General features: G+C 52.7%; 1 protein-coding gene across 1 annotated transcript in view; it reads left to right on the forward strand.

The window, feature by feature from the left end:
- EIF2B4 (eukaryotic translation initiation factor 2B subunit delta) overlaps positions 1-1,142 on the forward strand; it is a 32,431-nt gene extending 31,289 nt beyond the window's left edge. Inside the window, exon 9 of the mRNA XM_075583530.1 lies at positions 883-1,142. Within this exon, the coding sequence (XP_075439645.1) occupies positions 883-1,082 (200 nt within the window). The 3' untranslated portion in view covers positions 1,083-1,142. The remainder of the gene's footprint in view (positions 1-882) is intronic.
- The last annotated feature ends 14,428 nt before the right edge of the window (positions 1,143-15,570 follow it).

Genomic DNA, 15,570 nt, shown 5'->3' on the forward strand with positions numbered 1-15,570 from the left:
TTCCCAGCCCCGATGTTAATATATCCTCCTTCCCTGCTCCCGCTCCTGATGTTAATATATCCTCCTTCCCCACTCCCGTTCCCGATGTTAATATATCCTCCTTCCCTGCTCCCGTTCCCGATGTTAATATATCCTCCTTCCCAGCTCCCGTTCCCGATGTTAATATATCCTCCTTCCCAGCTCCCGTTCCCAGCCCGATGTTAATATATCCTCCTTCCCTGCTCCCGTTCCCAGCCCGATGTTAATATATCCTCCTTCCCCGCTCCCGTTCCCAGCCCGATGTTAATATATCCTCCTTCCCCGCTCCCGTTCCCAGCCCGATGTTAATATATCCTCCTTCCCTGCTCCCGTTCCCAGCCCGATGTTAATATATCCTCCTTCCCTGCTCCCGTTCCCAGCCCGATGTTAATATATCCTCCTTCCCTGCTCCCGTTCCCGATGTTAATATATCCTCCTTCCCAGCTCCCGTTCCCAGCCCGATGTTAATATATCCTCCTTCCCCGCTCCCGTTCCCAGCCCGATGTTAATATATCCTCCTTCCCTGCTCCCGTTCCCAGCCCGATGTTAATATATCCTCCTTCCCTGCTCCCGTTCCCTGCCCGATGTTAATATATCCTCCTTCCCTGCTCCCGTTCCCGATGTTAATATATCCTCCTTCCCAGCTCCCGTTCCCAGCCCGATGTTAATATATCCTCCTTCCCCGCTCCCGTTCCCAGCCCGATGTTAATATATCCTCCTTCCCTGCTCCCGTTCCCAGCCCGATGTTAATATATCCTCCTTCCCTGCTCCCGTTCCCTGCCCGATGTTAATATATCCTCCTTCCCTGCTCCCGCTCCTGATGTTAATATATCCTCCTTCCCCGCTCCCGTTCCCCATTCCCAGATGACCCAGATGACCTGATACTGACCCGGAACAGCCGGTGCCCCCTGCAGCACTGGCAGCAGTGTGAGTCCCTCCGGCTCCTGAATCTGGTGTACGACGTGACACCGCCGGATCTGGTGGACCTGGTGATCACAGAGCTGGGTATGATCCCCTGCACGTCCGTGCCCGTAGTGCTGCGTGTCAAGAGCGTGGAGCTGTAGCTGCCGGGGGCAGGAGGGGGAAGTGTGTAATATACTCCAATAAAGTTCTCCTTGTTACCAGTGGGGTGTGGGCGCTCCGTCTGTGACTGTGGGCGCTCCGTCTGTGACTGTGGGCGCTCCGTCTGTGACTGTGGTCGCTCCGGCTGTGACTTTGGGCGCTCCGTCTGTGGCTGTGGGCGCTCCGTCTGTGGCTGTGGGCGCTCCGTCTGTGACTGTGGGCGCTCCGGCTGTGACTGTGGGCGCTCCGGCTGTGACTTTGGGCGCTCCGTCTGTGACTTTGGGCGCTCCGTCTGTGACTGTGGTCTCTCCGTCTGTGACTGTGGGCGCTCCGTCTGTGACTGTGGGCGCTCCGGCTGTGACTGTGGGCGCTCCGTCTGTGACTGTGGGCGCTCCGTCTGTGACTGTGGGCGCTCCGGCTGTGACTGTGGGCGCTCCGGCTGTGACTTTGGGCGCTCCGTCTGTGACTGCGGGCGCTCCGGCTGTGACTGCGGGCGCTCCGTCTGTGACTGCGGGCGCTCCGTCTGTGACTGCGGGCGCTCCGTCTGTGACTGCGGGCGCTCCGTCTGTGACTGCGGGCGCTCCGTCTGTGACTGCGGGCGCTCCGTCTGTGACTGCGGGCGCTCCGTCTGTGACTGCGGGCGCTCCGTCTGTGACTGCGGGCGCTCCGTCTGTGACTGCGGGCGCTCCGTCTGTGACTGCGGGCGCTCCGTCTGTGACTGCGGGCGCTCCGTCTGTGACTGCGGGCGCTCCGGCTGTGACTGCGGGCGCTCCGGCTGTGACTGCGGGCGCTCCGGCTGTGACTGCGGGCGCTCCGTCTGTGACTGCGGGCGCTCCGTCTGTGACTGCGGGCGCTCCGGCTGTGACTGCGGGGCGCTCCGGCTGTGACTGCGGGGGCTCCGTCTGTGACTGCGGGGGCTCCGTCTGTGACTGCGGGCGCTCCGTCTGTGACTGCGGGCGCTCCGGCTGTGACTGCGGGCGCTCCGGCTGTGACTGCGGGCGCTCCGGCTGTGACTGCGGGCGCTCCGGCTGTGACTGCGGGCGCTCCGGCTGTGACTGCGGGCGCTCCGGCTGTGACTGCGGGCGCTCCGGCTGTGACTGCGGGCGCTCCGGCTGTGACTGCGGGCGCTCCGTCTGTGACTGCGGGCGCTCCGTCTGTGACTGCGGGCGCTCCGGTTGTGACTGCGGGCGCTCCGGCTGTGACTGCGGGCGCTCCGGCTGTGACTGCGGGCGCTCCGGCTGTGACTGCGGGCGCTCCGGCTGTGACTGCGGGCGCTCCGGCTGTGACTGCGGGCGCTCCGGCTGTGACTGCGGGCGCTCCGGCTGTGACTGCGGGCGCTCCGGCTGTGACTGCGGGCGCTCCGGCTGTGACTGCGGGCGCTGCGGCTGTGACTGCGGGCGCTGCGGCTGTGACTGCGGGCGCTGCGGCTGTGACTGCGGGCGCTCCGGCTGTGACTGCGGGCGCTCCGGCTGTGACTGCGGGCGCTCCGGCTGTGACTGCGGGCGCTCCGGCTGTGACTGCGGGCGCTCCGGCTGTGACTGCGGGCGCTCCGTCTGTGGCTTCTCTCTCTTTATAAACAGCCCTTTACAATCCCAACCACAGGTCCCCGACCTCCCACGCTCGCGTCATACAGTGCGTGAGCTGCAGCCAGGGATTCTGGGTACTGACATGCAAATGAGCACACTCACGGGGTCTCTTTTCTTCATACCCAGTTTAGCACATGGGTGTCCCTCGAGAGACGGGGTGCTGAGCCTTTCCTGAGCCTTTCCTGAGCTGGGGCCCCCCTGAAGGGATTTTATAGTCTTGGGGTAGCCAGGTGTTCAGACAATACTCATCCCGTCCTCGCTTACACGCAACTCACCCTACTTTGCACCTGCACACACCCAACACACACACCCAACACACACACCCACACACTCACCCAACACACTCACCCATCCTTACCCAGTTTCTTACATAGTCCACATGTATGCCCCTTTCTCACATAGCACAATCACTCTTCTCCCCCCCTCCCCACACACTTAGCCCTCTCTCCTCTCCCCCCCCCCACACACACACACATCCCTCTCTCCTCTCCCCCCCCACACACACACATCCCTCTCTCCTCTCCCCCCCACACACACAACGCCCTCTCTCCTCCCCCTCCCCACACACAGCCCTCACACGCTCCTCGCCCCCTTCTCACACAGCACACTCACACTCTCCTCCTCCCCCACACACAGCATATTCACTCTCTCCCCTCCCACAAGCCCTCACTCTCCTCTCCCCCCCCACACACAGCCCTCACTCCTTCCCCCCCCCACACACAGCCCTCACACGCTCCTTGCCCCCTTCTCACACAGCACACTCACATCCCCCCCACACAGCACATTCACTCTCCCCCCCCCCACAAACCCTCACTCTTCTCTCCCCCCCCACACACACAGCCCTCACTCTCTCCACCCCCACCACACTCAGCACATTCACTCCTCCCCGCCACACAACCCTCACTCTCCTCCCCCCACACACACAGCCCTCACACGCTCCTTGCCCCCTTCTCACACAGCACACTCACATCCCCCCCACACAGCACATTCACTCTCCCCCACAAACCCTCACTCTCCTCTCTCCCCCCACACACACAACCCTCACTCTCCCCCCCCCACACACACACAGCCCTCATTCTCTCCTCCCCACCACACACAGCATATTCACTCTCTCCTCCCCCCACACACAGCCCTCACTCTCTCCACCACCACATACAGCACATTCACACTCTCCTCCCCCCCACACAGCCCTCACTCTCCTCTCCCCCCCCCCACACACAGCCCTCATTCTCTCCCCCCCACCACACACAGCACATTCACTCTCTCCTCCCCCCACACACAGCCCTCACTCTCTCCTCCCCACCACACACAGCACATTCACTCCTCTCCCCCACACACACACAGCCCTCACTCTCCCCCCCCCCACAGCCCTCACTCTCTCCTCCCCGCCACACACAGCACATTCACTCCCCCCCCCACACAGCCCTCACTCTCCCCCTTCCCACCCCCTCCCCACAGCCCTCACTCCCCCCCCCCCCCACAGCCCTCACTCTCTCCCCCCCCCCCCCCCACACAGCCCTCACTCTCCCCCTCCCATTGTGTTATCTGTGCCTGCACCTATAATCTTTCAGATAATATACTAGCTTCTCACATGTGCCACCATAAGTTTGGGATCCGAGCACTACATAATAGATACAAATTCTCTGAGCAGCGGGGAAGTGGTGAATCAGCAGACGCCGAACTACAGCTTTAGTTTTTTCTCTAGCAACCAAGAGGCAGCAGCCTGTAACAAGGCCGCATCCACAGGGGAAAGATTCGCAACGGTTTTATGCCAAGCCCAATGTCGCAGGCGCCTTACATATAATGCTGTATTTATACCTGTGTCATTGTTAAGATTAATCTAATTAATTTATTTAATTATCACTAATTCGGCCAAGTAGTGATGAGGTGTGTAAGCATTTTAATAATGAATTTTGCTGTGATGAATCAGCCGATGCCGAACACTAGAAAAAACACAAGCGCACACGCATATGGTGAAGTAAGTTCGATATTATTCATATATATTAAAAGGTAAGATATCTGCGGACATCCGTTTAGATAAAATTAGGCAGGTCGTGCACTTAGGTCACATGTTACCCGGCACCACCAGGACCACAGGAACCGCAGGGTCCGCCGGATCGCTAGGATTTGTTAAAGCTGGTCATCCGCCGTCACCGCTGTCCTCAGGAGACCCTCCGCCTGCCTCTGTAAGTCCAGTGAAGGCCTCTGGGTGCTGTGCCCGCTGGAGCCGCCGGCGTCAGGCTCGTGTCGCCGGAGTTCCATGTGCTTTGCGACTTGCCGTAAGGCAGTCACTGCCGTACAATGTGTAGTGATGACGTCACTCGAAATTTCCAAAAAGTCTCTCTTAGCCTCGGCAGAGGTATAGTAAGATAAAATGACTGTATAGGCTAGTTTACCGATTTCAAGTGGAAAAAAACATACAGATGGCTTACAGGCTCTGTACACAAGTATTCCTCATGAGAAGGGTTTGGCGGTGGTTGATTATTGCCTGAGAAAAGACTCTCAATTTAAGGATCTAAATAGAAATGTCATTGTGAAAGCCATTGAATTCGGTGCTGACCCACAACTATTTTTTATTTCTTTCCCAGTTCTTCCTGCAGATTTGCGGAACTGCAGTGGGCACACGGTTTGCCCCCCGTTTCGCAAACCTGTATATGGGGAACTGGGAAGAATCTCACTTCTGGCTTAATAGGAACATGGGATAACTGCACCGACACACTTTATTCGAGCAAATACCCGGTATGTACCTGGCAGATACCTGGAATGCGCCGCTCCTCACCTCTGACAAGCCCCGTTGTGTTTGCCTTCCCAGCCTGGGTTCATGCCTGGCTGACGGGCGGCTGATATGTTAAATGATAATGATTAGGATTTAATAGGCTGCAATGCTTCGCGTGTCTACCAGATGGCATAAATTCATGAATTGTAATGCAGTATATATATATATATACTGTGCAGTATTGCAGCCAGCGGGAATAAAATGCTTCAATCCCTGCCTGGAAAATACCTCAATGCACTCGGGCAGAAAACAGTCACAAACCTCAATACACCCGGGTATACCCGAATTCGTGGGACTAGCCGAGCTCGAATAAAGTGTGTCGCCAGTGTAATGTCTAGAAATGTGCAAAGCACCAGAAGATTGTCTTTTAAAATGTAGTCCTTTTGCAAGGGCATAAATTGCCAGCCCCAATCCTTCTGTGAATGTGCAAAGTCTTTTCTGGTCCGTTGGGGTTAATCAGATAACCCCCAGCACTCACAGTGTCCTAACGCAGAGTTTTGTCCTTGGTTCTGATGTAATAACACTCTTTGCGTTCCAGAATGTGCTGCTGCTTTTATCCGCTATTAGAAGCGTGTTGGAACTCCGCTCACATGGTAGAATCAAAAACGAAAGACAATGGGAATAGCTTGGGGGGGATGTATATAGGGATGGAAGTCTATCGCCAACATACCCACCCAATCCCCCTCGTGGGAAAGTAATCATTCCCCAATCACCTACTTACCCACAGTTTGGAGAGTGGGCACTAGGGATTTCCTGTTCACACAGGGCATGTGCGACAACGCCACCTTGGCTACTTAGCATAGGTGCACTCCCCTCTCTACCTGGCCCCTCTCAGGCTGGAAGGGGGAACTCTGGATGTGAGCTAGTACAAATGGTCAACAGGATTTCCTATTTAGCATCCATCTGGCCAATTCACACCCCCTGACTCTGGGTCTTTTGATATGCAACTTCCAGAGAGACTTGCATTTGTGGGCCCAACACAGTTACATAGTTACATAGTAGATGAGGTTGAAAAAAGACATAGGTCCATCAAGTTCAACCTATGCTAAATTTAGACAACAGATACTTTATCCTATATCTATACTTATTGATCCGGAGGAAGGCAAACAAAAAACCCCATTAAGGGGAAAAATTAATTCCTTCCTGACTCCAAGAATTGGCAAAAAGCATGCTAGCTTTGAAGCTTGCATAGGCAAGTGACCCAGCTCATAGGTGTCAAAACATTTGGTTCGTGTCCATTTTAATGACGGGAGAAAAAAAAACCTCATCCTGCTTGTCCCTGTTTAAAACATGTAGCAAAAATACACATTATTGATCATACCTAGTCCCCTTATTTCACAATTATATATTTCATATGTGTGTGCTTGGGATGTACTATACTGCAAGCACATACAATCCTGCAAAATGGGGACAACAAGGGACAGAGGGAAAAATAAGACATGTACAGTGCATGAAAAATTAACCCCTTCATCCCCAATACGAAATAGGGGTAACCAGCTGAGCACACTGCCTTTATTAATGCGCGGATTATGCCCATTTTCACCACACTTCCCCCACTCAAAGACCAAGGTTTGCCCTGGCCACCTCTGGTGGTTGGGCTGACCTGAGGGTTTTTGAAGTCATTAGGTCTTGGGGATTGTCCTGCCAGGAGTGGCCATCAGCGTTCCCATGCTCACTGCCTTTCTCCCCCACCTGGCTGAGCACCGCCCCAATGCCAAAGTCTGAGGCATCAGTCTGCACCAGAAACTTCTTGGAATAATCTGGAGCAGCCAGAATGGGTGCACTGGCCAGTGCAGTCTTCAAAGCCTGAAATGCAGGTTCACAGGCTGGAGACCAGACTACCAGCACAGACCGTAGCTTCTGGGTCAAATCAGTCAGAGGGTCAGTCCCACTAATGGGCTGTTAGGTAACCTGCCTACAGTAACTAGGGGGCCCTAGAGAAATCAGACGCCTGCCATGCACCCTGTGCCCTAGAGGCACTACCTCTGCCCTCTCTACTGAACACTGAGTGGGTATAATAGCAAGCCCTGTTTCCTTAACCCTGGCTAGCACTGCTGCTACCTGTCCTGGATACAAACCCCAGATCTGCCTGAAGCCAACTATCTTCTCCTTGTATGTCCCTACATACCTCTGCACTCTCTCTAGTGCCCTCCTGACCAGGCAGTGGGAGGTAGCCAGAGCATTCCTCATCCTGAATGGCACCCTGTAAAACTCACAGAGGCCATTGTAGAGGGAGAGGGGGGTTGGCCCGGTATTAAAGGGGTTGCACCCCATATGGCCACCCCCTGACCTCACCAGGGAGGCAAGGGGTTAACTGGACTGCGGTCCAGGAATGTGGCTTACACCTTGTCATGTCAGGAAAATGTATGTTCCCCTGTTCCCATGTTCCCATGTTTCATTATAATCCTGTATTTTAAAAATGTTTTAAAGTGCATTTCTGTATCTCTGGTTCTGGAGGTCGCAGAGAGTTGACATTTGGCCAATATGTAGAGTCACTGTAGGCATTAAAAACTGGCAAATTTCGACCCACTGGGCCCACCAGAACGGAACTTATTAATATGTGAAGATATTAAAGTGTATATGGTATTTTGGATCTGCTCTGAAAATGCAGACTCCATCTGCTATGCTAATAGGTCAGGAAGGGCAGCCGGATGATTTAGCATAAGCCCTGTGATCAAAAGTTAACTGCCCTGATTGTTTACACTAGGAACCAAGTACTGATCAAAAGACTCTGCCAATCTAACTGTTTACCTGAGGGCGGAGAAGCATCAAACTGGAGTGGTTTGTAAGTGTTATATCTACACCTACAAACAATGAAGATCCTGCCAGATACTTCACCTGGTAGACTGGTCGTCGCCCCTGATTTAATTATGGGGCTACAGAAATAAGACCCTCAGAGTCCCAGTACACATGGGCTAACTAGCTGGGGGGCATGGGTTAAACTGTGTTTCCACGTTAGGGATTGGATACAGATAATTGTTCACCAATAGTCTGTATTCAATGGTAAGAATAGGGTTACAAAGGTATATAAACTGTGTCAACCCTACAGTTGTTGTTCTTCTGATTTCACCTTGAATGTCACTGGATTGCTGGAGTATTGCTAGCTGATACTTCTCCATTCCCCAACCCTAAGTAAGTGTTACCTTCTTGCCTGTTAATTGTACTATATTGCGGTGTTCATCTTTTTAAGGAATAAATATATTTTATTATATCTAAGCCTCGTTCAGTTCAACCCAGATATTTGGTGTTCGTTATATCTTGTCATAAGTTACCGTGACAAGCATATAATTAACTGGTGGCAGCGGCAGGATTGTACTGAACCTGTATTACAGTGTACTGCGGGACCCTGTAATATAGTGGGAACTCGAAGGGAATTGCGAGTTCCTGGGACTAAAGATATTGAACACACAGTAGTGCAACAGTTAACACAAGTTGTAGCACCACCTCACTGCTATGACCGTGACCCATGAGCGAGGCTGAAGGCTCATCCAACATGAGGACCCGAGCTCAGCTGAAGGACAAGTGCCGTGAATATGGACTGCCCTATGAGAACCAGGAGGTCGCAGACATGGTTGACGCAATCGGTGACTATGAAGCCCGGCTTGCAGAGCCTCAGGATATGGCTCAGCTTGCCCTTATACAGCCACCTGGAGATCAGAGAAGGAACCCAGTGCCGGGGCAGCGGAATCTCGGGGAGGGAACGAGTGCACCTCCCGGGAGCAGTGCAACAGGAGGGGTACTGGTTGCTGCGGCTACCAGTCCGTTCACCCCTGAAATGTTGGCACTGATTACTGCGTGGGGAGACAGAGGGACACCGGAGGAGCGGCTGCAGTTTATCACTATGGCAGTGAACAGACCCGCTTATTGTCCCCCTGTCCAACCCAACAAAGATGAACTCAAACTGGATCAGCACAGTCTCACCAAGTTCGTGGAAGGTACCGATCAGATCGACAGTTTTCTAAAGAACTTTGAAACACAGTATCGGCGGTACAAAGTGTTTCCCCCAGCATCGGGTTGCACGTTTGGACCCCTTACTGTCCGGCTTGGCTAAGCAGACGATGATGGCGCTTCCAGATGAGTATGCTGATGACTATGACCACCTGAAAGAACTGTTACTGTTTCAGTACGGTCTTACCCCTGAAGCCTACCGGGGTATATTGCGGCAGGAAGAGAGGCAGCCCCTGGAGTCCTATGTTACCTACGTGACCCGCATGGCTTTGTACGGGATACGCTGGGTGGAGGGTTATGAGGCATGGACTTACCAACTTCTGCTGGACCTCATCTTTCAGGAGCAGCTCATGCAGCAGTGCCCGCCGGCGGCGAGGGCTTGGGTGTACGACAAGAAGCCCAAGACTTTCCAGGAGGTGTCGAGGCTTGCAGACGACTATGTGGCCAGCCGAGCCCTGATGCCCGCCAAAGCAGTAGCCAAGACGGTGGTGGCGGCGGCACCGGCCAAAAAGTCTGCCAATACCCCCCAATGGACTCAGAGGCCGCCTGCGGGCAGCAGTCCACCGAAGGAGAGGGAGCTCCGGCACGAGCGCGCCGGTGCTACAACTGCAACCGCCCTGGTCACATCAGACCAGATTGCCCGGAACCCCTGTGTTCCGGCAGACCCCATCAGGGGAAACGCACCCCAGCTGCGAAGCCGGTAGTCCGCGTGCGGGTGGCTTCCACCAAAGACTCCGGACAGGTCATGGAACCAACTCCCAGCGAGACGTCCCATGCCACACCTGTCCCGGTTTCATCGGTGCCTACAGGCAGGAGCGGAGGACATCTCAGCGCGGACCTGCAGCAGATGGACGGCCATAGCAGACATCTCACCCCGGTCACAGTCGGTGACCGGCAAGCAGTCGGCTTGATGGATTCAGGATATATACACAAATTAATCGTTCCTGGCGCTGTGGATAAAGTCCAAAATACCGTGAACCAACAAGGCAGTCTCTAGTGCAGGCTTCCTTAAGCGGGTTAATGGTCTTGATAGTGGTATTTCAGACAGGGGAGTTGTAGTCCTTGTAAATGATGTTCAGCTGTTTCTGGAATAACAGAAAAGACAACAGGGCACGCCAATTGCGTAGTGTTTCTTCAATTGTCCCCCTATCTAAAATCCCAGAATCCTACTTACAGGATATGGGCTGGCAACATTCAGTTGAGAGAATCTGTGACATCCGTCCCTTTCCTTCAGATCATCTCACGGATCCCATGTGGTCTGGTCTGCTGGAATCTCCCTCACTCAGTGTCGATTTTTCACTCCAACACTCCCACAGGTTCAAGAGTGGGAGGGGAGGGGAGGGGGTGGAAATTAAACAATACTAGTGTGATACCGTACAGGATTTAATAGCTCAAGAAAAAACGTTAAAATCACACTTACATAAACACAGGGTATCAAATACCGCACAAACTGCCGTCCGCAACCTGCACTGCTCCTATAGACTGCCGAGGAGAGAATCCTTGAGGTTCCGGTATCGAGTGTAGCGTGAGGCGATTCTCTCCTCGACATCCCCCCCACACAGCACATTCACTCTCCCCCCCCACAAACCCTCACTCTTCTCTCCCCCTCCCCCACACACACAGCCCTCACTCTCTCCACCCCCACCACACACAGCACATTCACTCCTCCCCCCTACACAACCCTCACTCTCCTCCCCCCACACACACAGCCCTCACACGCTCCTTGCCCCCTTCTCACACAGCACACTCATATCCCCCCCACACAGCCCTCACTCTCTCCACCCCCACCAAATACAGCACATTCACACTCTCCTCCCCCCCACACACAACCCTCACTCTCCCCCCCCACACACACACATTCTCCCCCCCCTCACACACCCCTCACTCTCCCCCTTCCCACCCACCCCCCCCCACAGCCCTCACTCTCCCCCTCCCATTGTGTTATCTGTGCCTGCACCTATAATCTTTCAGATAATATACTAGCTTCTCACATGTGCCACCATAAGTTTGGGATCCGAGCACTACATAATAGATACAAATTCTCTGAGCAGCGGGGAAGTGGTGAATCAGCAGACGCCGAACTACAGCTTTAGTTTTTTCTCTAGCAACCAAGAGGCAGCAGCCTGTAACAAGGCCGCATCCACAGGGGAAAGATTCGCAACGGTTTTATGCCAAGCCCAATGTCGCAGACGCCTTACATATAATGCTGTATTTATACCTGTGTCATTGTTAAGATTAATCTAATTAATTTATTTAATTATCACTAATTCGGCCAAGTAGTGATGAGGTGTGTAAGCATTTTAATAATGAATTTTGCTGTGATGAATCAGCCGATGCCGAACAATAGAAAAAACACAAGCGCACACGCATATGGTGAAGTAAGTTCGATATTATTCATATATATTAAAAGGTAAGATATCTGCGGACATCCGTTTAGATAAAATTAGGCAAGTCGTGCACTTAGGTCACATGTTACCCGGCACCACCAGGACCGCAGGGTCCGCAGGGTCCGCCGGATCGCTAGGATTTGTTAAAGCTGGTCATCCGCCGTCTTCGGCCGTCACCGCTGTCCTCAGGAGACCCTCCGCCTGCCTCTGTAAGTCCAGTGAAGGCCTCCGGGTGCTGTGCCCGCTGGAGCCGCCGGCGTCAGGCTCGTGTCGCCGGAGTTCCGTGTGCTTTGCGACTTGCCGTAAGGCAGTCACTGCCGTACAATGTGTAGTGATGACGTCACTCGAAATGTCCAAAAAGTCTCTCTTAGCCTCGGCAGAGGTATAGTAAGATAAAATGACTGTATAGGCTAGTTTACCGATTTCAAGTGGAAAAAAACATACAGATGGCTTACATGCGATGTACACAAGTATTCCTCATGAGAAGGGTTTGGCGGTGGTTGATTATTGCCTGAGAAAAGACTCTCAATTTAAGGATCTAAATAGAAATGTCGTTGTGAAAGCCATTGAATTCGGTGCTGACCCACAACTATTTTTTATTTCTTTCCCAGTTCTTCCTGCAGATTTGCGGAACTGCAGTGGGCACACGGTTTGCCCCCAGTTTCGCAAACCTGTATATGGGGAACTGGGAAGAATCTCACTTCTGGCTTAATAGGAACATGGGATAATGTCTAGAAATGTGCAAAGCACCAGAAGATTGTCTTTTAAAATGTAGTCCTTTTGCAAGGGCATAAATTGCCAGCCCCAATCCTTCTGTGAATGTGCAAAGTCTTTTCTGGTCCGTTGGGGTTAATCAGATAACCCCCAGCAATCACAGTGTCCTAACGCAGAGTTTTGTCCTTGGTTCTGATGTAATAAGACTCTTTGCGTTCCAGAATGTGCTGCTGCTGCTTTTATCCGCTATTAGAAGCGTGTTGGAACTCCGCTCACATGGTAGAATGAAAAACGAAAGACAATGGGAATAGCCTGGGGGGGATGTATATAGGGATGCAAGCCTATCGCCAACATACCCACCCAATCCCCCTCGTGGGAAAGTAATCATTCCCCAATCACCTACTACCCACAGTTTGGAGAGTGGGCACTAGGGATTTCCCTGTTCACACAGGGCATGTGCGACAACGCCACCTTGGCTACTTAGCATAGGTGCACTCCCCTCTCTACCTGGCCCCTCTCAGGCTGGAAGGGGGAACTCTGGATGTGAGCTAGTACAAATGGTCAACAGGATTTCCTATTTAGCATCCATCTGGCCAATTCACACCCCCTGACTCTGGGTCTTTTGATATGCAACTTCCAGAGAGACTTGCATTTGTGGGCCCAACACAGGTACATAGTTACATAGTAGATGAGGTTGAAAAAAGACATAGGTCCATCAAGTTCAAAATATGCTAAATTTAGACAACAGATATTTTATCCTATATCTATACTTATTGATCCAGAGGAAGGCAAACAAAAAACCCCATTAAGGGGAAAAATTAATTCCTTCCTGACTCCAAGAATTGGCAAAAAGCATGCTAGCTTTGAAGCTTGCATAGGCAAGTGACCCAGCTCATAGGTGTCAAAACATTTGGTTCGTGTCCATTTTAATGACGGGAGAAAAAAAAACCTCATCCTGCTTATCCCTGTTTAAAACCTGTAGCAAAAATACACATTATTGATCATACCTAGTCCCCTTATTTCACAATTATATTTTTCATATGTGTGTGCTTGGGATGTACTATACTGCAAGCACATACAATCTTGCAAAATGGGGACAACAAGGGACAGAGGGAAAAATAAGACATGTACAGTGCATGAAAAATTAACCCCTTCATCACCAATACGAAATAGGGGTAACCAGCTGAGCACACTGCCTTTATTAATGCGCGGATTATGCCCTTTTTCACCACACTTCCCCCACTCAAAGACCAAGGTTTGCCCTGGCCACCTCCTCTGGTGGTTGGGCTGACCTGAGGGTTTTTGAAGTCATTAGGTCTTGGGGATTGTCCTGCCAGGAGTGGCCATCAGCGTTCCCATGCTCACTGCCTTTCTCCCCCACCTGGCTGAGCACCGCCCCAATGCCAAAGTCTGAGGCATCAGTCTGCACCAGAAACTTCTTGGAATAATCTGGAGCAGCCAGAATGGGTGCACTGGCCAGTGCAGACTTCAAAGCCTGAAATGCAGGTTCACAGGCTGGAGACCAGACTACCAGCACAGACAGTCGCTTCTGGGTCAAATCAGTCAGAGGGTCAGTCCCACTAATGGGCTGTTAGGTAACCTGCCTACAGTAACTAGGGGGCCCTAGAGAAATCAGACGCCTGCCATGCACCCTGTGCCCTAGAGGCACTACCTCTGCCCTCTCTACTGAACACTGAGTGGGTATAATAGCAAGCCCTGTTTCCTTAACCCTGGCTAGCACTGCTGCTACCTGTCCTGGATACAAACCCCAGATCTGCCTGAAGCCAACTATCTTCTCCTTGTATGTCCCTACATACCTCTGCACTCTCTCTAGTGCCCTCCTGACCAGGCAGTGGGAGGTAGCCAGAGCATTCCTCATCCTGAATGGCACCCTGTAAAACTCACAGAGGCCATTGTAGAGGGAGAGGGGGGTTGGCCCGGTATTAAAGGGGTTGCACCCCATATGGCCACCCCCTGACCTCAGTCAGCATTCATCACTCCAAATGGCCTCTATTCATCACTCCAAATGGCCTCTATGAGTTTTTAGTGATGCCATTTGGGATGAAGAATGCCCCGGCTACCTTCCAACGCCTGGTCAATAGGTTACTGGAAGGGATGCAGAGCTATGCCAGGGCTTACTTAGATGACATCGCTATCTTCAGTAATTCCTGGGACTCCCACTTAGGACATGTAGCTGCGGTGCTGGATAGCATTAGGGAGGCTGGGCTTACCTTGAAACCCACTAAGTGTATGGTAGGGATGGCAGAGGTCCTGTACTTAGGGCACAGGGTGGATGGAGGGCACCTCAAACCAGATCCAGCCAAGGTAGAAGCCATAGTTCAGTGGCCTGTTCCAAAAACCAAGAAACAGGTCATGGCATTTTTGGGTACCGCAGGGTACTATATGAAGTTTGTCCCACAGTACAGCGCTGTGGCCAAACCCCTGACTGATTTGACTAAGAAGCAACTGCCTGTGCTTATCACCTGGACACCTGCCTGTGAAACTGCTTTCCAGGCACTGAAAACTGCACTTGCTGGGGCCCCCATACTGGCTGCCCCGGACTATACCAAACATTTCCTCATACAGACTGATGCCTCGGACTATGGCATTGGGGCTGTGTTGAGCCAAGTGGGGGACGACGGTAGAGAGCACTCTGTGGTGTACCTCAGCCAAAAACTACTCCCCAGAGAAGTGGCCTATGCCACCATTGAGAAAGAGTGTTTGACCATTGTGTGGGCACTCAAAAAACTCCAGCCCTATGTGTATGGAAGGGCTTTCATGGTCCTCACAGACTACAACCCCCTGAGTTGGCTGCAGAGGGCATCAGGGGAGAATGCCAAGTTGCTAAGGTGGAGCCTGGCCTTGCAAGAGTTTGAGTTTACTATTCAGCACAAAAAGGGTAGTGAAAACAGCAATGCTGGTGGACTTTCACGTCAGGACTATCCCTCTGAGGCTGAGTTCGTTAAGGGTGCCAGCAGTGCCCCACTGGCCCTGATGGGGAGTGGGGCACTGCTGGCACCCTTAACGAACTCAGCCTCAGGTCACCCATTAAGAACGGGAAGTGTAGAGAGAGAGGGGG

The sequence above is a fragment of the Ascaphus truei genome, unplaced genomic scaffold (genome assembly GCF_040206685.1).
Source record: "Ascaphus truei isolate aAscTru1 unplaced genomic scaffold, aAscTru1.hap1 HAP1_SCAFFOLD_334, whole genome shotgun sequence".
NCBI classification, from domain to species: domain Eukaryota; kingdom Metazoa; phylum Chordata; class Amphibia; order Anura; family Ascaphidae; genus Ascaphus; species Ascaphus truei.